This window comes from Rhineura floridana, chromosome 7, assembly GCF_030035675.1.
Source record: "Rhineura floridana isolate rRhiFlo1 chromosome 7, rRhiFlo1.hap2, whole genome shotgun sequence".
Lineage (NCBI taxonomy): Eukaryota > Metazoa > Chordata > Lepidosauria > Squamata > Rhineuridae > Rhineura > Rhineura floridana.
The window spans coordinates 133,743,326-133,770,263 of NC_084486.1; the positions used below are offsets into that span (position 1 = coordinate 133,743,326).

Genomic DNA, 26,938 nt, shown 5'->3' on the forward strand with positions numbered 1-26,938 from the left:
TATGTGTCAGACAAATATTAAGAAGCAGCCTGGTGGCATGAAACCACAAAAGGTACAGTCACAATGGTGTTGAGGGAAACAATAAAAGACTAACACAGATACATATCAAGTGGAAACTTAAGCCCAAATATTAAGGATGTAGAAATCCTAAAAAAACTATATGAACATTGGGGCCTTGCAGACAGTGAAGTGGGTATTTGAGATGTTAGCTTAGATATTTTTCTATCTCTACAGATATTCTTTAAGCAGTATAGAAATGGTCTAAATAAATATATAAAACAAGCAGGTCACTATTAATATTTTACTCATGTTTTTGCTTCAGCGGGGCTAATTGCGAGGAGGCTTTCTGATTTAAGAGGGATCCTTTATAACTCCATCTTAATTTGTACTCTTTACCTTGTCCCCACCCCAATGTGGGGACACACATCATAGCTTTTGAAGTTACGTGCTTCATAATTCCTCTAAATAATTCCCTTGACACTAGGCATTCATGTGGTCCTGAGCCTGCAAGAACTCCACTCCACTCAATCTATTTTCAGGCCCTATCATGTGAGACTTTGTTGGAGAAGGGGCACACTCACAAAACCATCATGTTCTGTGGGGAGGCTGTATGAAACCAGTCTAAGTTTATAGTCTAAACAGTTCTCCTAAACCAGGCATGGGGAACCTTTGGCCCTTCAGATTTTGCTGAACTACAACTCCCATCATCCCTGGCAATTGGCCATGCTTGCTGGGGCTGATGGGACTTGTAATTCTGCAACAACTGGAAGGCCAAAGGTTACCCACACCTGTCCTAAACCATGCATATTTGGTGTCTGGATGATACTACTGGGTTATCTGAGAATTAGGATGATCACCATATAAGAAGCTTGAAGCCACTGTGAGCACAAGAAAAAAGTCTGAAATACCTGTTATTGAGACAAATAGGTTATTTCTTTTTAAACAATTAATCTGAAAGAGAACATTTTGTTCAGTTGCTGGCCCAATTTGTCCCTTTTCATCGTGTACCTCATAGGGTTATGAAACTGGTGGAGAGAAACAGTATTCTTTACATATAGGAAAGGTTAGCGCACATTAGCCTTCCCCAGCCTGGTGCCCAGATGCTTTGGCCTACAACTCACCTCCAGCCATTGGCCCTTTTGGCTGTGGCTGATGGGAGTTGGAGGCCAAAACATCTGGAGGCATACACTGGCATACATAATGGATCTATTGGGAAGAGGAAAAGAAGGCACAGATGTATGAACAGTACCAATACATATAATACTGACTTTTAAAAGAAAAAATGAAAAGAAAAGTAATTCACATCCAGAATACTGGTAAGATATAAATTTAGCTTAGAGAAGTGGGAGGGGGAGAGAGAGTAGAAATGAAAGACTATATATAAGTTCAGCAATAAACCATGTCAAAACTGTAAACAGCATGAAAAGGCAGTGCACAAATGCTTCTGTCAGGAATGTAAAACTAAGCAGTCTGCAACTGAAATATGCCATCAAAGCTCATAAAACCAAGAAGATATTACAAGGCGCACGTACAATTTAGTCAGACTGTATTCCAGCACACACTGCCAGTAGCTTTCCATTAATCGCTTTGCAATAAACACAGCAGGCCTAAGGAGAGGCCTGTTCCTTTCATGAAAATGAAGAATGTTCTAGAAGCAGACTGAGCAGAGGAAAAGACATGCATAGCAACAGATGCTCCATCAACGAATGCTCTTGTTATTGGTAGAAAGGCAACACAAACATTCAGAGCGTGGTGATGTTTGCATTCAAGGAAGAAACCAATGCAACATCCTCAGCACAGTGGAGAGTTCAACTGTTCTCTTCTCAGGCGCTGGAGAGAACCTGGATGAAAGTTGGCAAAATACTTCCTCCACAAGACTCTCCACACTCATGTTGGCCTAGCCTTTTAGGATTGCCATCTAAAGATTTTTAAAGCCACAACTACATTTTTCCTGCCATTATTGTTTTGTTTTTTGTCTTAATGCACACTCTTACCAGTAAGCCCACCTGCCCTTCAAGACTGCTCTCATAGGCTGCAACTCAGGGAGAATGTGCATGCTTTCCTACTGACAAAGGCGTTCTAGAAGCAGTGGCGGGGTGGACCAACCATATATTTCAGACTATATATCCTTAATCCACAACAGTACTTACACTTCCAGTCAACTCTACATACCAAGTGACTACTATTAAAAGCAATTAATTAGGCTTGTATACTAGATGTGCAAACCACAGGCACAATTCCCTTTGCCTCCAGCTGCGAGTGCCCCTGGAGCTGCTAGGAGCTGCAGATTGTGCCTGTATATCTTCCATTCTGTAGCTAACAGCAGCTGGGCCTGGGGTTTGGACTGGGGCCATGGCATGGAAAGGAGAAAGCTTAAACTCCACTCTCCATAATGCCATGCCTCTGATCCAAATCCCCCCCCCAACCCAGCAGCTGCTTTTAAGAAGCATAAATTGTTGGGAATAAAGCACCACAACTTTCAATACATAATGTGAACCAGTGGGGGTGACAGACAGAAAAGCAAGCTATTATTACCTTGCTGATTCCTTCTTTAGCAACTGCTTGCCTGTTTGTCCTCAGGCTTAACTTCCTTCCCTCTTCCTTTCTTTGTTAGTCAGAGATAGTGCCTGTGAGCACAAGCCTCACGGCTCTACAAAGGCCACATATATGTCTGTACTCAGAATGACTTTATTTTCCAATTGCTGTAAACCTTAAGTTTCTTTATTTCAACCACCAGTCTTGCCAGACTTTATTTCTGCAGTCCACCGCAATATATACCAAACTCCAATAGGTTACGGGCCCAGTTTACTAACAGTACAGAATGAAAAGTTTTGAATGAAAGAATAAAATGGCTCACACAGGCATTAACAGGTGTGTATTAATCTCAAAGCTGCAACCAAAAAAATTCCATCAATAGCTACCCACAAAACTCAGAAGCAACATCTAGTTACGCCTTAGAATCTCTCTCTCTCTGTGAACCACTATGAACAATATACCCTGATCTAAACTAGATAGGGATAGACAGCACTGTTTCCCGGACTGGATCCAACCTTTGGACTACCAGCTGGCCATCCCCAACACTGAATGCTCCCCAAAACCTTTGAGTGTGCTGGAAATTTAAATAAATACTGCAAGCGCCAATGTTTGAACAAATTAATGTACTCGTATTTATAATGTACGAGAGGAAAGCTCTCCAGAAAAGATGGCAACCCTGTAAGTCTAAAGGCCCAGGTACACAGTGGTTGATAACATGCAGTGTCACTATACAGGGAAAGGGGATGGGCAAAGGATGAAATGCAGATCCTGACTCCCCATTACCAGAAGAAGAGCTTGCTCCTGCAGTAACTGCTGCTGCAGGATCTCTAACTGCCTCTGTTCTTCCTCTAACTGTCGCCTGATGTATTCCTGGTGTGCAGCAGGAGCAGAGAAAAAGGAGAGAAAAAGAAAGAACCATAATTTCAAAGAGAAAGAAGTGGCCACACTTTGAAATTTGAGAGAGAAAGTGCAGACACAATAAAGAGAGCCAGTTTATATAGAGTGGGGAACCAAACCGAAAGCAAATACTGTACAATTTTGACAAAACTGCTGCTGAGATACCACAAATTAAATGGCAAAGCTGTCTCTATATATTCAGGCTATGTTTATCTTATGAATAAAATAAGGAAGAAAAATTCTGTACCACAATTATCCAAATTCTGCAAAAAGAGGTAGGGATACACCACACAATTATCTCAGTACAAAAGCAACCCCTGCAGTTGAAAAACTAATTTAATCATACTTTTAAACCAATCTGTTCAGGCTGCTATTGAACAAATCTGAGAACAAGCAGTCTATTCAGATTTGCTGTTTCTTTAAAGCAGGGGTAGCCTGTGGACCACCAGATGATGCTGAACTACAACTCCCATCATTCCTGATCATTGGCCAAGCTGGCTGGGAGTGATGGGATTTGAGAGTCCAGCAATATCTGGAGGGCCACTGGTTAGTTGCCTTGGCTTTAATGACTGTTGTCTCCAAGTCTGGCTCAAGTACACAAATTTTATACCAAGAAAAGCTGAAATATGTAAACTATATGCGAACCATTTTCTTTTGTGTGGTTTACTTGGATACGGCTCATCATCATGGGGCTGGGGTAGGGAAATCATGGCTGCACGTTTTCCTGACCTCTAAATATACCACTCACCCCCCCCCCATGTTTCACTTTGGTCTTGAAATTTCATTATCAGGTGTTTCCACCCTTCCTCATGCCAGATGGGCTGAAAACATACTTTGTTTTATGGGGTTTGATATTATTTGTTATCATTTTATTTATTTATTACATTGATATCCCAAGGTGACATTTATCATTCCCCCCCATTTAATCCTCACAACAACCCTGTGAGGTAGGTTAGGCTGAGGGACTGTGAGTAGCCCAAGATCACCCAGCAAGCTTCATAGCCGAATCAGGATTTGAACCCTGGTGTCCCAGATCCTAGTCTGACACCCACCCAATACATCACACTGGCTCTCATTTATTCATTATTATTTGTTGATACAATTATGATGATGATTAATAATGAGAAAGAAAGCGATATATATTTACTGTTATTATCATTTATTTATTTATTTATTTATTTATGCGAACATTAATGAATCCTAAATTTACTGCAGCTTATCTGGACAGTGCTTAGACATCCCCAACTTTGTCACTGCCTTGCCCTGCTCTAGCAAAGTTAAGGTAAGCTGCAGCGATACTACTGTTGGGAAGGAGGTTCCACATCTCTGTCCCATGACATCAGCTGCTGCTGGCACATTCCCTACTCCTCCTATGTCATAGCTGCAAGGAGTTTATAAGCTTTTGCTTCCACTTTTGAATAGCCACAGCTTGCTGTTTCATTCAAATCTCACAAACTGTTGTTGTTATGTGCCTTCAAGTTGATTTCGACTTATGGCGACACTATGAATCAGCGACCTCCAATAGCATCTGTTATAAACCACTCTTTTCAGATCTTGTAAGTTCAGGTCTGTGGCTTCCTTTATGGAATCAATCCATCTCATTTGGCCTTCCTCTTTTTCTACTCCCTTCTGTTTCCCCAGCATTATTGTCTTTTCTAGTGAATCATGTCTTCTCATGATGTCTCCAAAGTATGATACCCCCAGTTTCATCATTTTAGCTTCTAGTGATAGTTCTGGTTTAATTTGTTCTAACACCCAATTATTTGTCTTTTTCGCAGTCCATGGTATGCGCAAAGCTCTCCTCCAATACCACATTTCAAATGACGATTTTCTCTTATCCCCTTTTTTCACTGTCCAACTTTCACATCCATACATAGAGCTCAGAAATACCATGGTCTGAATGATCCCGACTTTAGCGTTCAGTGATACATCTTTACATTTGAGGACGTTTTCTAGTTCTCTCATAGCTGCACTCCCCAATCCTAGCCTTCTTGTGATTTCTTGACTATCGTCTCCATTTTGGTTAATGACTGTGCCAAGGTATTGATAATACTTGACAAGTTCCATGTCCTCATTGTCAACTTTAAAGTTACATAAATTTTCTGTTGTCATTACATTAGTCTTGATGTTCAGCTATAGTCCTGCTCTTGTGCTTTCCTCTTTAACTTTCATCAGAATTCATTTCAGATCATCACTGGTTTCTGCTAGTAGAATGATATCGTCAGCATATCTTAAATTATTGATATTTCTCCCTCCAATTTTCACACCTCCTTCATCTTGGTCCAATCCTGCTTTCTGTATGATATATTCTGCAGATAGATTAAACAAATAGGGTGATAAAATACACCCCTATCTCATACCCTTTCCAATTGGGAACCAATCGGTTTCTCCATATTCTGTCCTTACAGTATAGGTTGCGCATCAGGACAATCAGATGCTGTGGCACCCCCATTTCTTTTAAAGCATTCCATAGTTTTTCATGATCTACACAGTCAAAGGCTTTGCTGTAATCTATAAAGCACAGGGTGATTTTCTTCTGAAATTCCTTGCTGCGTTCCATTATCCAACGTATGTTTGCGATATGATCTCTGGTACCTCTTCCCTTTCTAAATCCAGCTTGGACGTCTGGCATTTCTCGCTCCATACATGGTAAAAGCCTTTGTTGTAGAATCTTGAGCATTACTTTACTTGCATGGGATATTAAGGCAATAGTTCGATAATTATTGCATTCCCTGGGATCCCCTTTCTTTGGAATTGGGATGTATATGGAACGCTTCCAGTCTGTGGGCCACTGTTTAGTTTTCCATATTTCTTGACAGATTTTAGTCAAAATTTGGACTGATTCAGTCTCAGTAGCTTGTAGCAACTCTATTGGTATGCCGTCTATTCCTGGTGATTTTTTTCTTCCAAGTATTTTAAGAGCAGCTTTCACCTCACATTCTAAAATTTCTGGTCCTTCACCATATGGTTCCTCCGTGAATGAATCTGTCATCCTGTCATCTCTTTTATAGAGGTCTTCAGTGTATTGCTTCCATCTTCCTTTTATTTCATCTTGGTCAGTCAGTGTGTTCCCCTGTTGATTATTCAACATCCCTACTCTTGGTTTAAATTTCCCTTTCATTTCTCTAATCTTTTGGAATAGGGCTCTTGTTCTACCCTTTTTGTTGTTCTCTTCTATTTCTATACAGTAACTATTGTAATAGTTCTCTTTGTCCCTACGTACTAGTCGCTGTATTGTTGCATTTAGGGTTCTGACTGTGTTTCTATCTCCTTTTGCTTTTGCTTTCCTTCTCTCTTTAACCATTTTAAGAGTTTCTTCAGTCATCCATTGGGGTCTTTCTCTCTTTTTAACTAGAGGTATTGTCTTTTTGCATTCTTCCCTGATAACGTCTCTGACTTCACTCCATAGTTCTTCTGGTTCTCTGTCTACCTGAGTCAATCCCAAACATGTTCCTTAGATGTACAATATCTCATTGAAAGCTATAAAGTATCGAGAGACAAATCACCAACTCTTCTGCAGAAGAAGTGTTGGTGAGAAGCATGTATCCAGCTTTGTTGCATTCGTTAGAAAGCTGGTAACCACATAATGGGCAGGAATCAACATAAAGCAAATCGTTGAGAGCTTAGTAGGAGTAGAGGGTACAAGTGTAATAAATGAAACAAGTTTCCAAGGGCTGAGTCACTAAGCCACTTTCATCCTTATTTTGAATCCGTGGAAGTGAACATGAAAATGCTGGAAATGACTGTCTGAGTAACCCAGCAGTTGACTGCGCAGCTGCAAGTCATGTTTTTATAAAGAACCTACAAGGGCTCACTTTACTGAGACTGGGAGTGGAGAAGGAGCACTCAGACAGCAAGTTCATCATCATCATTATTTATTAGATTTATATCCCACCCTTCCTCCCAGTAGGAGACCAGGATGGCAAACAAAAGCACTAAAAACACTCTAAAACATCATAAAAACAGACTTTAAAATACATGAAAACAAAACATCCTTAAAATATATATTAAAACAAAACATCTTTAAAAAAACCTTTTAAAACATCTTTTTTTTACAAAAAGCTTTAAAAATGTATTAAAAAGCAATTCCAACACAGACCCAGACTGGGATAAGGTCTCCACTTAAAAGGCTTGTTGAAAGAGGAAGTTCTTCAGTAGGTGCTGAAAAGTTAACAGAGATGGCGCCTGTCTAATATTTCAGGGGAGGGAATTCCAAAGGGTAGGTGCTACTACACTAAAGATCCGCTTCCTATGTTGTGTGGAATGGACCTCCTGATAAGATGGTATCTGCAGGAGGCCCTCACCTGCAGGGCGTAGTGATCAACTGTATATTAGGTGTATAATGATCTTTCAGGTATTCTGGTTCCAAGCTGTATAGAGCTTTATACACCAAAACTAGCACCTTAAACTTAGCCCGGTAGCTAAAAGTTAGCCAGTGCAATTCTTTCAGCAGCTGGGTGACATGTTAGCGATACTCTGCCCCAGTGAGCAGACGCACCGCCGCATTTTGCACCAGCTGCAGCTTCCGAACCAACCTCAAGGGCAGCACCACATGGAGGGCATTATAATAATCCAGCCTAGAGGTTACCAGTGCATGGACAACAGTGGTCAGGCTATCCTGGCTCATTTACGTGTTTATCAGAGGACAGGAGTGGCCGGTGCTGCACTTCACTGCCACTCTCCCGACAGTGGCATTGCCGTCACTTACCAGGACAGTGCCAGGATGGTATGGGGTTGGGTAAGGCGGCAACAAGGCCGGGGATCTATGGGTGCACCAGATTGGCTCTGCTGGTATGCTCACACAGCTCCAATCTTGCTGCTTCCCTGTTCCAGCCCATCCTGGTAAGCAGCAGTGACAATGCTGCAGGAGTTGACAGCAGAGCCTTGCGCCAGCTACTCCTGGCTGAGGCTGTGGGAAGGGGGAATGACAAAAGACTGGAGGTTAAGAAGCTGATTGAATGAACTGGCCCCCAGAAAGCAGCAACTTGTGCTACAAAGAACCAAGTTTATGTATTGTAACCTTTCCCATTAAATTCATTTCCAAGGTGACTTACACAGGAACATAAGAAGCTGCCTTATACAAGGGCAAAAGTATTTGCCAGTCTAGCCCAGGGGTCACCAACCTTTTAGAGCCAGTTCTGTGTGTGCCACCTCCAAGGGAAGTGCAGAGGGTGACAACACAAAAATGGGCCTTCTCAGTGGTGGCTCCCTACTTGTGGCATGCTCTACCCCAGGGCGGCATGCCTGGTGCCGTCACTATCTACTTTTGGGAACCGGGCAAAAACATTATTTATACCGAGGCTTTCGGCCCTTAATCTGGAGGAGTTTAGGCATTTGTGGCCTGTTTTAGCGTGGTGGGATGGGTTAGATCTGTCTTTTTATATATGCATGGATAGGTTTTTAGATTCTTATTCTGTTTTGGTTTTTACACTTGGGGTTTAAAATTTGTTCTATTTTTGCAAGCCACTTTGGGTCTCTTGTATGAACAAAGCAAAAAAAGTAATAAAATGCAAGCAATAAAAAAACGAATACAAATAATCATAATTTGCAAATTGAATAGACTGCTGCAGGAATCATACATACCAACCATCCAAGCACACACCATATCTATTCTATTGGCTACAATAGGATACTTCTCTTAGGCCTAATTTTAAAAAGGGGAGGGAAGAGGAGGCCAGGGATGGCGTCTGTGAGTGAACGTGCACCCACAAGCACCAAGCTGATGACCCCCAATGTAGACTAATGTCACCTACTCTGATTGCAGCATCTCAGAATCCCAGTAAGAGTTTTTCCCCACAGTTTGCTATCTGGACACACTAGGAACTGAACCTGGGACCTTCTGCATGCAAAGCATGTGCTCTACTGCTGAGCTGATTCAAAGAAATGATGGGAAAAAAATCAGGTAAAACTTGCACCAATCCAATAGGAAATTGATAAGCTTTAGCACTGCAGTTGAACCAAGACCGGCAGTAATTGAGATCCACAGAATACTTTGAAAAAGAAAGAACCATTTTCATCTAATAGCTAGCAGCATGATCCTAAGCATTACATTCAGTGGGAATTACTTCCTAGTAAGTGCCCATAGGGTTGCAGCCTAAAGGATATTTAAAAAAGGAGCCAGGTGAACAGGAGTGAGGGTATTCCAACACTGAAGCGCCACCAGAGAAAAGTATTGCGCTTGATAATTACCCATCTAACTTCCAAAGGTTGAACACCCAGAGCAGGACCTCAGCTGATGATCTTAAAGGTTCATTGATCAAATCAACCACTTTAGATTATTAAGGTATATAGGTAAGGTTTTTTTTGTGTGTGTACACCTAAAAATGCAAAGTTTGGATGCAATAAACATAACATGTTCAGAAACATGTGTTCTGTGAAAATACACACGTCACGGAACTGCAAGTAACAGAAGCTGCATACTGAGTGAATGTGTAGGAGCAAATCTGGGTTCTGACCTTGGAAAGCAACTCTTCCAATAAAAAGCTGATTAGTCAAGGAGTGGAGGTGGGTTACCTGCTCATGTTCGGCACGCCTCCTCTCTTCCTCTCGGCGCATTTGCTCCTCGTAATGTCGTCGCTGCTCTCTCTCCTGCTGTTTCCTTAATTCCTTCTCCCTCCTTTGCTGCTGTAGGAATTGAGGGCAAAAAAGCCAAACATCATAAGTTATTTGCCAATACAAATATAAGCTCTCATAGTAACAGCAGCACTGCAGAACAGAAAGGCCTCGGAAGGTCATTTGGCCCATGACAGTACAATGACAGAGACATTGCCACGACTTCTCCAGCAAATCAACCTAACCTGTCCAATGCAACGAAAAAATACATCCTGTGATCAATTCATGCCACGCTGTTCCAGACTAGGGATGGAAAGTTTTCTCAGTTTCTGTTCTCTTCAAATTCGGTTCTCCACATTTCTGCAGCAATTTGCAATTTCTTTTAAAATCCTCATGAAAATTCTTCTGCATTTTAGTGCAAATTTCTCCTAATAGAGTAATACCTCATTTAACGAAGGAGATGCATTCCTGGGCATTACTTCTTTAACAGAAACGTTGGTACCAGAGGTAGGAACAACATGGAAAGAATAGGGATAGGTTCCTACACCACAAAAAAGAAAAGCAGTTCAACATATTTCAGCAAACTTTTTATTAAAAACTAACAATCAGCATGTCTGAAATTAAACAACCAGGTCAGGTAAACCTTGCATACAGACAACTTGAAGACTTTTTCCAAAATGCATCCAGGGATGCCTGCTTTGCCTTTTTTCTTTTATCATGTAGCATCTTGCTATAGCAATCCAAAGCTTTGAGCACAGTTCTCTTCTCCGTACACTCGAGCAGGCAAGCAAAGGGCAGCCACCACCACCATCACCCTGTGCTTGTTCTCTCTCTTTCTCCCATCCTCCCCTACACTCGAGCAGACACATCTGAAGTAAACAATGCTTCCGTGGCACCAACATGCTTTTTACTGCAGAGGCACCTGTGCCACCTGGCAAAGAGTGCCATTCCAGCCACACAAGACACCTGTCTGCATTAGCCGCAATCCAGTAGACAAGGAGCCACATTCTGACTATGTCAAAGTCATGTGCCCTCCCCACACCACTCGCACACAAAAAAGACTTTGTTAAAAGGAGCTTCTTTCCTGGAGGAGTTGTTAACTATTACGGTAAACACATTTTTGAAGGCAGTTTTGACTAATGTACGCATTTTTGCTTTGATGACTTTTTTTTTTTTTAAGCAGGGCTTATGTACAATACTGTGAACAAAATATCCCCTTCTCATCCCCCCTCCCCACACCCCAAGCTCACAAAACTGACTTTTTAAAAACTAAACTGAATAGCTGCGGAATTTCCCCAAGTGTAGGCAGCCTATTGTGCTGCTAGCCATTTCCTAGATTGCAGTCGGGGGTGGGGATAGGGGGGAAAGATCATGATCAGGAGTGCAGTGAGAAGGGAGTGTATTTAACCCTTCACTCCCATCTAACTCCTCCTCCCCTACCCCCCCCCACAAACATCTGGGGATAAAGGAAAGGGGGATGACCACTTGGGCCACGGAGTGTTAGGAGTCCAGCTTAAAGCAGAATAGCAATGATTGGGTGCTGCTAAAAACTCTTTAGATAACAGTTAGCAGGTTGGAGAGGAAAGAGCGACAGAGGAGGCAGCCTGATAACAATGTTTGACATTTATATAGTCAAACAGCTTCACATACACCATCTTGTAATCCTGACAAAATCCCTGCAAGATGGGCCAGAATTGTTATTCACATAGTACAGGTGGAGGGACTGAGAGTTAAGGTCAGTGAATTCATGGCAGAGCACAAGTTCAAACTAGGTAGTTCAGTCTCCTGCACAAAGGAAGCTGGCATAATTTAAGCCCGCTGAAGTTACTCCAGTTTAAAGTACGCCAGATCCTAACTCCATTAGGGATGGAAAGATGTGTCAATTTTGAGTCTCTCAGTTTCTCACTTTTCTAATGTTAAATTCAGTTCCTTCCATTTCTGCAGCAATCTGCAATTTTTTAAAAAGAAATCCTCATGAAAATTCTCCACCGTTTTAGTGCGAATTTCTCCAAATAAACATATTTTGTTTTGACAAAGGTATACATTTTTGCAAGCCATTTCTCATCACATCATGCCTTTTTGCATGTTATTTTCACGCATATATTCATTTTTGTGCACGTTTTCCCCTATTTTATGCATTTTTATAAATATTGATTAGTTGGTGAACTGCATCCCAAAATTCTAATAAATGCGAATTTCGAAGGATGGCTGTGTTTCGGTTCTTAAATGCCGAAAAGATTGCGCCCTTAGCCTCCCTGCTACCCCACTTCAACTCTTCAAAGTTACCTATACTTTTTTGAAAGCAAGACATGCTAATTCTCATACTAATTAGAACACTGATGCCCTGCTCTACAGGTACCTTCAGCTTTCAGCTCTCTGGATCGGGTCCCAAGTCTTTTTCCCAGGGCAGCCAATAGGGGGTGCACATGAAATAATTAAGAGTGGCCAATATTTATCACAGGGGAGAGTGACCCACTTCTTATAGTGTTGTCACAATGTGGTTTGAAGTCCCAGCACAGAATTCAGAGCTTTCACCAAGCCATGTTAATTTTCTCAGGGAAAGAAAAGGCAGTTGGTCCAGTCATTTGAAAGTCAAGCTGCTTTTGGTATATTAGCAACCTCTTCAGTAGGGAAATCAATACAGTCTCATAATTACATGCCACTCGGGTCCGCGGTGCAAAGCATACTCAGTATTGATTGCAGCCACGGATGAGATGTGTCTACAATTCGGCCTGTGTGTCTTGAAAGAGAAATGAAGATGTGTAAAATCCTTCATTAGTAGTGGCATTAAGCAGTCTGGCAAACATCAGAAACACAGAGCTGCCTGGCCAGCATTCACGCTCTGCTATTGTAGCTAAAAATGTATTACCCCAATCATATTCTGAACATGTTTCCACTGCTCCCCTGTGAGCATTTCACGGGTGTTCCAGTGCAATACTGGTGCTTATTTTGCAGAATGTACTGTCTTTCCAGCAAAACCAGGTTTTGGTGCAATACCTGCACCTTTTATTACTCAGTTTTGCTGAGGGCCACCAAAGGCTGCACTTCTGTTGTGAAGATAGTGCTGCAACATCCCCACCTTTGGTGCAGCATGTTACAATGAAACCCCAGAGCTGGAGCCCTCAGTTGGTCCTATTTTTAAAAAAAACATTTAAACTTGCAAAACAGGAACAAGCTCTCCATTCCTTCCCTTTCTTTATCCTATCTGTTGTTTTTGGTAGTCTCTCAGAGTTCATTGATTTATTATTTGCTGTGTGCTCCATCCACTCTGCGAAGCCAGACTTTAAGTGCAGCTCTGGCCCTATCTTTTGAGTGCTGAAGAATAGAGATGGGAACCGTTGGCCGGCGCCACTTCAAGAACATTTTGTCGGCCTAATAGGCCAGTATCGATTCAAGTTTGTTCTTTGTTCTGCTATCCGCTGCTTTTATCAATCAGTTTTTCCCCTCTCCAAAAATATTAATATTGATAATTGTAGAAGGAAATATCAATAATTTTAAAAATCTGGTCTGCAATAATAGAGAATAAGCAAATTGCTCAAAAAATCAGAACTGAATCCAAATTGGACGGAATTCTAACACATCCCTATTGAAGAGTAACAAGGTTACCTTGGTTTGATCCCTTGCAAAGGGGATACACTACAGGTAACCATTTTAAGGCAATTATCACACTGAAATTAAAATGTGGTAGAGTCCCCATTTTCTTCAAAATGTAAGGGGTCTCTTTGCAGGGACTGTGCTCAAAAGAAGCCCGATTCTTGCCCTGACCCCGCCCATAGTGTCTTGATTAAAACCAAGATGAATATAAGAACTTAAGAACACAAGAAAAGCCCTGCTGGATCAGGACAAAGGCTCACTGAGTCCAGCATCTTGTCCTCACAGTGGCCAAAGATGCCTGTGGGAAGCCCGCAAGCAGGACCTGAGTACAACAGCACTCTCTCCTCTTGTGATTCTCAGCAACTGGTATTCAGAAGTGCGCTGCTTCCAACAGTGGAGGTAAAACATGAGTGCCAGATGCCCATGACACTGCAATACAGTAAAGCTGGTGTGTATCCCAACAATTTGTGCATAGTCAGTGCCACAGATAGTAGCCAAACGGCTGAAGGTTCCTGGCAACCTGAAGATCATTGATGAAAGAATGATTTTAACTGTGTTTCAGAATGTTTTTAACTATATTGTTTGATTGACTGATTGATTGATTGCATTTATTTATTTTATTAAATTTATATACCGCCCAACTAGCATTAGCTCTCTGGGCGGTGAACAACAGAATATAAAAATACAAAACATCTCAAGTCTCAAGATAAAAGTACAGCATAAACATATGTAAAAACAAGAAATCAGAAACAATTACAACAAAATTTAAAACTAAAACGAGTTGCATATTAAAATGCCATAGCAAAGAGGCAAGTCTTAACCTGGCGCCGAAAGGACAACAATGTTGGCGCCATACGCACCTCTTCGGGGAGACTGTTCCACAATTCGGGGGCCACCACTGAGAAGGCCCTAGATCTTGTCACCGTCCTCCGAGCCTCCCTATGAGACGGAACTCGGAGGAGGGCTTTCGATGCAGAGCGTAGTGTACGGGCAGGTTCATATCGGGAGAGGCGTTCCGACAGGTATTGTGGTCCTGCGCCATATAGGGCTTTATAGGTTAAAACCAACACTTTGAATCTAGCCCGGAAGCATATTGGCAGCCAGTGCAAGCGAGCCAGAACAGGTGTTATGTGTTCCGACCGCCTGGTCCCCATTATTAATCTGGCCGCCACATTTTGGACAAGCTGTAGCTTCCGAACTGTCTTCAAAGGCAGCTGAAGCTCTCTGGGTGGTGTACAACAATTAAAAACATTAAAAACAAATATACAAATTTAAAAACACATTTTTAAAAAGCAATTTAAAAACACATTTTTAAAAAGCAATTTAAAAACAGAATGCTTTTCCTTTTCTTGTTAAACTGTTTTGATGTTTACCACTTTGGGCTCCTTTGGGAGGAATGGTGGAATATAAATTTAAATAATAATAATAACAGCTACAATCTGTTCATTCTCATTTAGTTCCTTATAGAGATATGCTAGAACTCTGCCCAATTCAGATTTGGAACCAAATTTTCCATTAATTTGCTCATTCTCAATAGATGAGGATCAGATTTTAATGTAGTGAATCTCCATGGCTATTTTTGAAAACAGACTTTTGAAAAGAAAAATACGCCTCTAAAACATTGATCGTAAGAATAATTTATTGATATTTCCTTTAAAATATTGATATTTTCCTCAAAAACATTGATATTTCCTTTAAAAATATTTAGATTAATGTTGGTATTTTTTCTGAGCAAGAAAACCCACAACTGATCAGTACAACGGCAGCTACCAGATACAGAATGAACTCCAATCAAAGCCAGCCTGAGCTCGACAGGATGCTTTTGACTCGACACCCGCCAACAGTTCCTTGCGGCCTCCCCATGGACTGCAGCTGCGTGCCAGAGCACAAACTTCACAAGCATAAGGTCCTAGTCCCATCTCCAGGCATCTCTACTGAGGGTCCTGATAGCAGGTGATAGAAGAACAGGGGTAGGGAGCTGCTGTCCAGAACCATAAAGCTTAACCAGCCAGCCAGCCATGGCCCTGTCCTCATGGAGGGAGGGAAGGTGGATCCCTGGAGAGTCGCTGCTGGTCAGAGAAGACAATACTGGGCTAGACACACAAATAATCTGACTTGGTCTTCCTAACCTCTGCCCCTCACTACCTTTTGTGCAGTTTGAGCATGATAAGTATGAGAAAAGAAGCTATAGGAATGTCTGCACGAGTATTTACATGCGTATCTCGAGAGATCAGATGCATCTATGAAAGGAAGACATATTACAAACATGTAACCCAATGCTAAAAAAGATAAAAATCCACATGGACTAAAGCTGTTGTACCCCATGTGCAATGAATTTAGGCTTGTCTTTTTATGTGCTTTGTACAGTTTTTGAGATGCTTCATACACAATAAATATTAACAATGGCCCTATTTACAATGCATATGTTCTGGCGTAGTTGCTGCCACCTACACAGGTGATTCCACATTGATTCAAGTACAAGTAAAGACTTCCTCCATGTGCTTTTTCCTGACGTCATGTTTACACAACTGTACAGGTGTATGACATTTTGCATAAATCCTGCTATTTTTAGGTCTGTTTACTTTAGCGGCCCTGAACGTTTAGGAAAGGCAGGGTATACATTCTTTTGAAACAACTAAACTAGTGTGGGAGCAACTATGCCGACAAAGGTATATGGAAAGGTGGTCTAAGACTGAGTTCATGTCCTACTAATGCAGGGTGACTGCTACCAACAAAATTTCTTCCTTGGGAGTTGTGCTTCACATTGCACCAGCACTGTCGGCAAGCACTGATCACATCAGCTACTCTGACTCATCAGCTACGCCAACACCAGTGGTCCAGGTGCAGGTGAAGCCCTGGCTGAAGAAGGAATTGTACAATCTGGGAGGGTCCTTGCAATCCCCACATGAACGCAGCCTGCGGTCTGTGGATCCCAACCACGTAGAAAACCTTCTTTGGCTCAAGCCATGCCGTGTCGGCAACATATGAACTGGGTCCCCGCACTGTAGGCACAAGTGATCACACGAATGCATGCGACAGCTGCTAGTCAATCCCAATGATACAATGCCCCTTCCCCTGCCCCAACCTCTGTATAAAGAAGCTACAGTAATACCTCAGTTAACAAAGTACATGCGTTCCTAGACAGAAACTTTAACAGAAACTTTGGTATCAGAGGTACGAATAAAAAAAGAAGAGCAGTTCAACGTATTTCAGAAACTTGTTATTCAAAACTAACAATATGCATGTCTGAAATGAAACAACCAGGTTAGGTGAGCCTTGCATACAGATCACTTGAAGGCTTCGTGCATTTGAGCAGGCAGGCAAAGGGCAGCCGCCGCCACCCTGTGATTGCTCTCTCTCTCTCTCTCTCTGTGCCATCCTCCTCTACACACAAGCAGATGCGTCTGCAGTAAATAGTGCTTCCAGGGCACCCAAAGCACTGTTTACTGCAGAGGCACCTGTGCCACCTGGCAACGAGCGCCATTCCAGCCAAACATGAGAGAGCTGCCTGCAGCAGCTGCAACCCAGTAGACAAGGAGCCATATGCTGACTATGTCAGAATGTGCACTTCCCACAGACACCCCGCACCACAAAGAGACTTTTGTTAAAAGGAGCTTCTTTCCTGGAGGCTTTGTTAACTGAGGTATTACTGTAATAGTTTTGCAGAAAGATATACTGGCCACCAGAGGGCAGTACTGTATAAACACTGAAGCAGGCAGTTATAGGGTTCTCTTCATCACTGAATTTCAGTCTGTATTATTAATGAACCAGTTATTAATGGCACAAGTGCACATAGTAGTCAACTATTAAGATGTATGCTATTAAATGAGAATTATTAATTATCTACTGGAACAATCTCTCTTATTTGCAATCCCCCCACTTTCATTCTGTCTGTCCTTTTTCCATGTTGCTACCCCCCATGCTCTACTGCAGAGGTTCCCAAACTGTGATCCGCAGACCACCAGTGGTCCATGAGCCTCATTCAGGTGGTCCGTGGCACATCTGTGAAGAAAACTTACAATTTGAATTCTACAGACTTCTATGGAATTCAACTTGTAATACAAAAAACAAACACAATGTAAGAAATAAAAGAGGCAATAAAGATACAACTGAAAACCACGTTAGAATGGCTACAATAGGCAGAAAAAATCATGAAGTGGTCCGCCAAGACCCTCCGCGACTTCCAAGTGGTTGGTGGGGAAAAAAACAGTTTGGGAATCTCAGCTGTATTGTCTTCCTTGCTGCTCTTAATCACCCACAAATAGAAATTCCCTTCTGGATACCATCCTCCACTTCTGTAACAATTCCAGTATTGCTTGCACTGCCTGGCAGCAGCTCTCTGGGGTTTCAGGCCAAAGCCTCTCCCAGTCCTACCTAAAGAAGCAGAGACTGAACCTGGGCTTGTTCTTTTTATTTTTTTAAAGTTGTTTCCAAAATACAGTACAAAAACATACAAAACAGAGTTACAACAGGTAATTACTAACAGGTAAGCATATGCGTAAGAGCCATTGGCTTCTTGGAGGTATTCTACATACGTCATCATAATTTTACTTACGGTTGTATTCAACTAAGTTCTACCCATTGAAATTAGTGAACCTACATTAGTCATAAATTTCAATGGGCCGACTCTGAGTAGGACTAGCACTGAATACCGCCCGTAGTTTCTTTTCTACAATCTGAGGAAAGGCTTTGATAAATATTGCTGCATATGCCCCTTATTTGTATATGAGCCACAAGATAAAATATTGCCACACTTAAGAAAAATCAAATATTTTAGCTGTGCCTTTAGTTGATTTTAATAGGCAGGTCAGTTTTTCTCACTGTACCAAGAATTCAATGTCAAAGACTTTGCAGTTTTTTGGATATTTCACTGTGACGATAAACATAAATATTATTAGTTCCTCAGATGCCACTTTCTTATTTGCTAAAAGAGCTAATAATGGTGTAACATATATAGCTTGATGTGTAATGTTTGCTGTTTCTACAAATATTGTATTTGAAAACTGTAGTAAAACAGGACATGATAACCACATATGTATATACACACCTTGCAAATAGTTGCAGTGGCTCTCCAGTCCTTCCCAGTCCTACCTGGAGATGCTGGGGATTGAACTTGGGGATCTTTGGCATGCAAAATAGATGCTCTACCACTGAGCTACAGCCCTTCCCCTAAACAGCAAGAGTCTCTTTGGATTACAAGGGCTTCCTGCTTCAGTGGAATGCTGCTTGAGTAACAAGATCTACCTGAGCTCTACATGTCTTTTATTTCTGGTTTTGCTCTTCATTTCTGATTCCTGGCTTGTTTTACAGCCCTACCTCCTGGTGTGTCTTCTGATCCTGATTGCTCTTAGATCCTGACTCTAAGCTCCCAGCTCCTGAATCACTCCAGACTGCTGCCCTTGTCTTAGCTTTCACACACAGACACACACAAAGAGATCCTAATCACAGATCTTCCATGCCATGTCTAGCTGTGCTCCCAGGGACTGAGTCACCAGAGGCAATGAGTAGGTATTGCTCTTGCTCCTACCCCATTGCTGTTTCTGAATGAGGCACCCCTTCATTTTCTCTCATATAAGTGACTGGTTGGCAGTTACTCCTACTGGAAAAGGTGCTGTTATTGGGGGCACTCTTGCACGGGCAGCTGGGCCCTCACAGATAGAGATTCTATACAGCAGGCATGTAGAATGGGCCTAGGAGTCTTTGCTATATACATGCCCTCCCCTCCTCTCACTACCTGCCATAATGATCCACATTTTGCCACTTTGTTTATAAAATGGCAGGAAAATATAGCAATGCCAACTATCAAGCTTCTAGCTCTCTACCATCTGCTCAGGTCACAGGGTGATATAAAAAGCTTTAGCAACTCAGAATATTTCGAAATGGTCATAGAGCAGTTCTCTGTCCAGCAAACTGTTCAGCAAATTGCAGCTGCGTTTCCAAAGGGCTCCACACATGTTTATTCTTTCCTGCTTAATAGCACAACTGCAGCATAAAATATAAATAAACTCTTTGGCCTTTTCAAAATGCTAAAGCCAATTTCGATATGTTTGATATGTCCATATAGTGTAAAAGATCAGAACCAAACCTTCCCTTTCAACCAGTACAGCAGTCACATGTCAGGTCACGTTAGACTGACTGTTAACCAAAATAATGCTAATTTTCTTCTAGGACTTACGAAAAATTAACTCTGCAGTTTCACTGGCTACTTGGGTTCTGCAGCTGACAAGGGACATACCACAAAGATGATGACATACGTAAACTGGATTATGGCCAGAATGCAATAATAGAAAACAGTATAAACATGAAATAAAACTGTAGCCACAGCTGGGGATGAAATTTTGCAATCCATGGGCTAAATTCACATTGTGTGCATGACCATCATAGGTAATTGCCCAAAATGCAGCTAGAGGCTGGTCAGCTTGCCTGTTTCATACAACAGCTCTTCTGCCCATATTCTGAGCATGTTGATTTGCAGTTGCATTACATGTTTGTCATCATTACTATGGGAGAAGAAAAGACATTATGCATTCCCCCCCCTCCACACACACACATATACACACAAACATATGCACTTCTCATCTACCTTGGTCAAGCTCCAGGTGCAATTATTCAATGTTCTTGAGAAAACCAGGAAGAGCTCCTCTTCCCCTGCCTACATCCCTGAGTTAGAACAAACTAGTGACACAAGCAACTAAGGGAAGCAATACATGACATACCACCTTCTTTCAGAACTTTCTAATATCCCTTCTTTCATTACCATCTTGCTTTGCTTTCTCTGTGAAAACTTCCCCCGATTTCCCTTGGTTCTGGGTCTACTGTGTTATGTTCACAAAACATACATCTATTATTCATTGGAAGCGAGACCACCAATTCATTACCAGGTTTATTTACCCAACTTCACAGGTGATGTGTCAGGACGTAAAAACATTTTACTTTCTTGTTCCAAGCCACAAAGGGAACTTCTTTATACCACGTTCACAATGACAGGCCTTAAATATTGATGAGGGATGCCATTTGAAGGCATGAGCCTCAGGGGCGCTGCTCAAAAAGAATTCTGACAAGTAGCAGTTCAGTGGTAAACTAGATTCCCTTTGGAATTGTAAAATTAACTGAGTCATGCAAGGTTAAAATGACTAGAGAGACTGGCCAGTTAGGCAGAGAAATTAGGAAGTTTGGTTTGGAGAAATTCACCTGACGGCTTCCAACACATGCTGTCTTTGAACCAGCCACTCCAGAATCGTCTCATAATTATTAATGCAACTTTCTCTAGAATGAATTGCTTGAAGATCATGCTTGGGTAAGGACTCTATGAAGCAGGATCTTATCTGGTGTAGCACCATCACTATTGAACTCCCTGCCCTGGATACCCCCCCTCCATGTGGTCTTTAGGAAACTATTTGGAAAAAATGGTTTATCCTTGAGAGCTTTTAAGGGGATGGGTTCAGTAATGTTCATTTCTTTATTAAAATATTTTACCCCATCTTGCCATCTTTAGAGAAACCTCAAGGCTGTTACAGCCATTCATGCATTCAATCAAAAGAAAATAAAACACAGATTAAAATAATATGGTTTATCATTACAAACAATATACCAATCAACAAAAGTCTAGCAAAATTCAGCAGGAGTAAAACCAAATCAAACTACATTAGAGGATCAAATCTACAACCAGATTCCTCCCAAGAGCACTGGAAAAGGAACATCTTGATCTCTCATCAAAAGGGAGGAAGTCAAAGAAACACTCCAAGGCAAATAGTTTTACAAGGTAAGTACCAACACTTAGAAGCCCTCTCATGCATATCCACCACTGCAACTCAGGAGACTGTGTGGCATTCAGCATGATCTTCACTGGAGTGCTAAACTCGTGCATGGATTGCTGTGATTGTGGTATTGACTATTTCCCCCCCTTTGTTTGACAGTATAACATCAGCTTTTTATCTTTTACAAGAACTGATCCATTGTCCATTTTATACTAGCAGTTCTGTGGTGCGGCCTTTGTTAATTTGTGAACCATACTTGAATAAGCATATACTATAATTTATTTATAAATATATTTGTATACCGCTATTTAATTTTAAAAAAATCAAAGCGGTTTAGAACAAATAAAAAAAACCATACAAGAAATACTACTAAAAATACAGTAAAAACAAAGGTCAATTATTTTTAAAAAGGCATGTTCTTAGTTGCCTGCATAAGCCTGGCAGAACAGAAACGTGTTCAGCAGGCATTTAAAGGTTAAAACAGAAGGCTCCTGCTGAATCTCTGTTGGCAGAGCATTTCAGAGAACTGGACCAATAACAGTGAATGCTTGATTTCGTGTTGATGTAGAGCCTCACCAACTTGGGGGGATAATCAACGCTGCTCCTGCAGATGATCTGTGATCGAGCTGAGAAACAAGGTTTCAGGCAGTCCCTAAGATGCCTGGACCTAAGTTGTTCAGGGCTTTGTAAATTAATACAAGGACCTTGAACCTGGCTTGGTAATGGATGCCCTAACAATTAAGATGAATTTATACAATGCTTTTCCCAACAGCAACATCATAGTCAGCATACTTTAGGATAAGGCCCACACAATTTAAGCAGCCCTCAAGTTGCCATGCCAGCTTGGAACATTAATGGGACTTTTGGACTCTTCCCATTTCTAGATGACACACTTAGATCTGGACCTCCAACAAAATAAAACATCAAAGGAATCACTCTGGAGAAATGGGATTGTGAGAATTCACCACAAATTTAACCCTGATCATAGGTTAATTATCCTCTTGCACACAGGACCCTTCCGATTAAGACTTGAGTATTTTGTTTCCCAGTAGAAATTATTTTTAAAACTTTAATTAAGGCTCTAGCTTTAGCAATGACTAAATCCTTTTAAAAATTAATTATCTAGAATTATATCTCTCTTTGACACCAAGGGATGGATCCTGTCATTAAGAAATGATTATTATGTAAGTTCTAGAAGGTGCTTTCTAATCAGGTTGCTGTATAATATTCATCTGAATACATATTTGTGTATGAACATATGTGCAACCAAATCCCAAGTAAAGCTCTGGACGGTCCTGCCACCAAGATAAATGCTTAGCAACACACAAGCGTTATAGTTCTATTTTCTTAAAAGCGCACTCCAAAGAGCCTTTCACATCTCTAATGAGAGCCAGTATTGTACAGTAGTCAGAGCTGGGGTAGACAACTTAAGTGACCTTCAGAAGGGGCTGCTGAACTCCAGCTCCCATCAGCCCCAGCCAGCATTGCCAATGGCCAGGGATGAAGGGAGCTGTAGTCCAACAACATCTGGAGAGCAATACCTGACCTATCCCTGGGTTGGAGGGCTGAACTTAAAGCAGGGAGACTCAGGTTCAAACCTCTCTTCAGACACAAAGCATCCTGGGTGACTTTAGCACAGTCTCTTTGCACAATCCACGTTACAGGACCATTGTGAGGAGAAAGGGAGAACATCCATACTATGAATGTCTTCCTGAACTCTTTAAAGGACGAGCAGAATAGCAATCTAATAAACAAATAAAACTAGGAAATATTATTTCTTCCACAATGTATAATATGTTTCAGTTATTCCAAGTGTATGATTACAATGCATACACTTCAAGCAAAGCATGTATACGTACTATGCATTTATCCAGATTTTCCCCCCTGCTTGTACTAGATTTTGTTCCCTGACCCTCACCTTGGTTGAAAAGAAATATGGACCATGTCTCTTCAAATCACCGTAAGTAGCAACTTACTTTATGAACACTTAAGCAGAAAAAAAGTTATTTGTAACAAGCACACAACAGCTTTTCAAACATTCATGAAAACAAACATAAGGTAAATCATTTGAGCTCAGTCCTAGTTTTATATCCCATTTCTAGAAGATAAGTGAATTTCCCAAAGCACTCAAGCAGAGAAGAGTTGCATCAGCTCTAATGCCAAGAAAAAACTAAATGGGAACTCAAGACCCCAAAGCTTATTGTGGGCCATGGATGAAAAAACAAAAAACCTAAGATATTAACTGAGGTTGCCACAGTGGCTGCTTCCTGAGAAAGTTATGCCCAGCACCTATAGATGTGCTCGTTTGCTAGACACTGGATGAACCCACTCTTCCCATTTACTGCCACTCTATTGACCAAGGCCAACTCAAGTAGACTGTTGCACCTACCCTTTGACATTCCCTCCCCTTAAATATTAGACAGGGGTCATCTCTGCTGTCTTTTCAGTTCTTAATTGTCAATTAAGAATTTAATGTCAAGAAGAACAAAACAAAAAAATCTGTCTTCTCCCTCTGAAGCAGATATTCTGGCAAGAGATTATTTTGGATAATCTCTTGGGACATTTTCCTATCAATTGTACTTGTACTTCATAGTTCCAAGGCATTATAATCTGGACACCAGGACTGATTGGAGGCAAACCCTGTAGGGACATCAACTTTGTTTTGCTAAGCTAACAGGGATGTGTGTTATAATACAGGACTCAAATATCAACCCTGCCTCCTATAACACCTGGAATGACAGGCGGTTGGTACTACATTTTTTTCATTGCTGTGCCACTAACGGGGGCCATTGCTCAGGGGTAGAGCACATGCTTTGCATGAAGAAGGTCCTGGGTTCAATCCCTGGCATCTTCAGGTAGAGCTGAGAGAGACCCTGCTTTGAAACTCTGGAGAGGCAGTTCCAGTCAGTGTAGAGAATACTGAGCTTGATGGACCAATGGCTCTGACACAATATAAGGCAATTCCCTATGTTCTTATGTTCACCAATGGTGAACATAAAAGTGTCTGAACATAAAAGGAAACAGAAAGAGTCCTCTGGAAGCTGATATCTTCATCTTAGAGCAACGTGCTTACTCTTCATCTTATTGAAATGGAAATGGACTGCCTTCAAGTTGCTTCCGACTTATGGCGATCCTATGAATAGTGTTTTCATGGTAAGCGGTATTCGGGGTGGTTTTACCATTGCCTTCCTCTGAGGCTGAGAGGCAGTGGCTGGCCCAAGGTTACTCAGTGAGCTTCATGGCTGTGTGGGGATTCGAACCCTGGTCTCCCAGGTCGTAGTCCAACATTCTAACCACTACACCACACTGGCTCTCAGTTTAAACCTTATGGTCACTGGGTGGGTGTTACTGGAAACAGACTAAATGTAGCAGCTGCTCCAAGGAATAATTGCTGTGCCATACAGAATAGCCTCCTCATGAACGGAGAGCTTCTAGGTCTCTGTCACCAGATACTCCAGTGGGGTGGCCTGGAAGCTCTCCACATGAAGGAGGGAATCATGAGCTGAACGCCTCTGCTCTTAATGGCTGCTGCATAGAGCAGCCAGTACCACCACCACACAGAGGCCCAGAAGCAGTCTGCAGCATCCTTTGCATGGCAGCTATAATGTGGAGAGTCCGGTTCAGAAAAATTATCTCATGGAATCTACTTTGTTCATTCTTGGATCCAGGCAAGGGCTGGGAATAAAACGTGCTAGAAAGGAGGACTTTATCAGCTTGTCTACTAAGAGAAGCCACAAAAGATGGCGACAAGCAATAGCAGTGATAAGAAGCCCTGGCTTGGCAAGTTTCTGCTGCAATTTGGTCAACTAGGAACCCTTTTATGGGATGAGAAGGTGAGGCCTGCGTATATGGCACCCTCATGAACGTGCTGCCTGTCACAAAGACCACGCTGCCCATAGCTTTCCTCAGATTGTCATGGGGGGAAGTAATGGTCTTAGACCAGACTCTAGCAAAACCTGAATATACTATCCATCATTACTCGGGCTGCCAACTTTAATTAATTTGTGTGGGGAGAAGCAATTTCAGCCTTAGAGTCTGAGAGTTAAAGGCATATTTGTCAGTTACTGGAGCTATTTTGGTTTTGATGTGTAATAGTAAGTGGAAAGGAATGTATTACTGATTTGCCTTACCTTGTAATGATGAGCGGCTGCTTTTGTTTATGAAATAGTAAAAATGCTTTTGTGTATGAAATGGTTCAAAAGAGATATCTGTGGAGGGTTGGGGATTTTGTTGGTAATATGCAAATATATTTAAATTGAATCGATCAATTAATTGACTAAGAGGCAGATTGTTAAACAATTAATCGCTTGATAGCTCAATGGGCAAATCTGATCTGACTGAAAGGGTAGGGTAAGGTCACAGCTCAGTAGCAAAGCATGTGCTTGCTTGCAGAAGGTCTGAGGCTCAATCCCTACATCTACAAAAAGGGAAAGACTCCTGTCTGAAACCATGGAGAGCTGCTGCCAGTCACTGTAGACAATACTGAGCTAGAATCAAAGAACAGTAGGATTGGAAGGGGCCTATAAGGCCATCAAGTCCAGTCCCCTGCTCAATGCAGAGTTAGATGGGCTAGTGGTCTGACTGAGTATAAGGCAACTTCCAATGTTCCTTCCTGTATGGTTTCCAAATGGCGGTGGCGGGTGATGGCTCCATGTCAGTGGGGCAGTGGTATCTGCTTTGGGTTTTAGCCCAAACTTTTAAGGAGTTGTGCAAGCTGTCTCCTTGAAAGCTCGGACTAAAACCCGGAGCAGATTCCACTACCTCACTGACATGGAGCCACCAGCCGTGACTGCCAAATGGTATTGAAGTCACTTGCATTACTTTAGGGCAAAGAAGCATGTATTGCTTTACCCATGTTAACCATGAAAAGAAGATCTCAGACTTCAAAGGCTGATACTGCGGCCTATTCTCACAAACAATGCATTCAGAAAGAAATAATTTAATAGGGAATGGCTTCGATCATTCATTACTTCACTGCAGAAGTCCATGGAAGCCAGGGAGCTCCGTTTCCACCTTCTCTCCTGTCTGCACCCAATCATCTCCTGCTTTTCTACAACAATGTCTGCTGTTTCAATGCACCTTTTATTATAGAGCTAATGAAGAATGGATTGCCTGTATGTTAATGATACTCTGTCTCCCACTGAGATGTTAACTAATGCAGTAAATCATACCAATGAAGAGGAAGAAATGTTTATAGGAACTTAAGGGTGTAACACAAAGAAATGGAGCTAATACTGAGGAAAAGAAAATACAATCTGATTTAAAAACAAAAACAAACAACTCTATAAATAGAGTCATTTACAAATTGAATGCATGGATACTCAAATCCCTGCACAGAACTATTGAGAACTTACAATGGGATGGTTGAATCAAACATATTTGTGCCAGTCTCCATAAATCTTATTTTGACATGTTTTTAGTACAATTTTCCTAACGGGCTAAGCCAAAAATTTGGGAGCAAACATTTTCTAGGTGAGAAAATGGCCTTTGGGAGGCTAAAAGGTAAGACCTCCAAAATATTCCTTTTTGCCCTGCTTTGTTGCTGTTCCCAGTCCCGACACGCTTCAGATTCATAGTCATTTTTTGTTTTTGTTTGGAACTCT

General features: G+C 41.6%; 1 protein-coding gene across 3 annotated transcripts in view; it reads right to left on the reverse strand.

The window, feature by feature from the left end:
- The window catches only part of TNIK (TRAF2 and NCK interacting kinase), a 392,097-nt gene that overhangs the window by 71,901 nt on the left and 293,258 nt on the right, over positions 1–26,938 (reverse strand). For 2 of the 3 annotated variants that reach the window (XM_061637313.1, XM_061637315.1), the window contains exon 13: positions 9,946–10,056. In XM_061637313.1, the coding sequence (XP_061493297.1) occupies positions 9,946–10,056 (111 nt within the window). The remainder of the gene's footprint in view (positions 1–9,945; positions 10,057–26,938) is intronic. The other variant, XM_061637314.1, reaches the window with a different exon arrangement.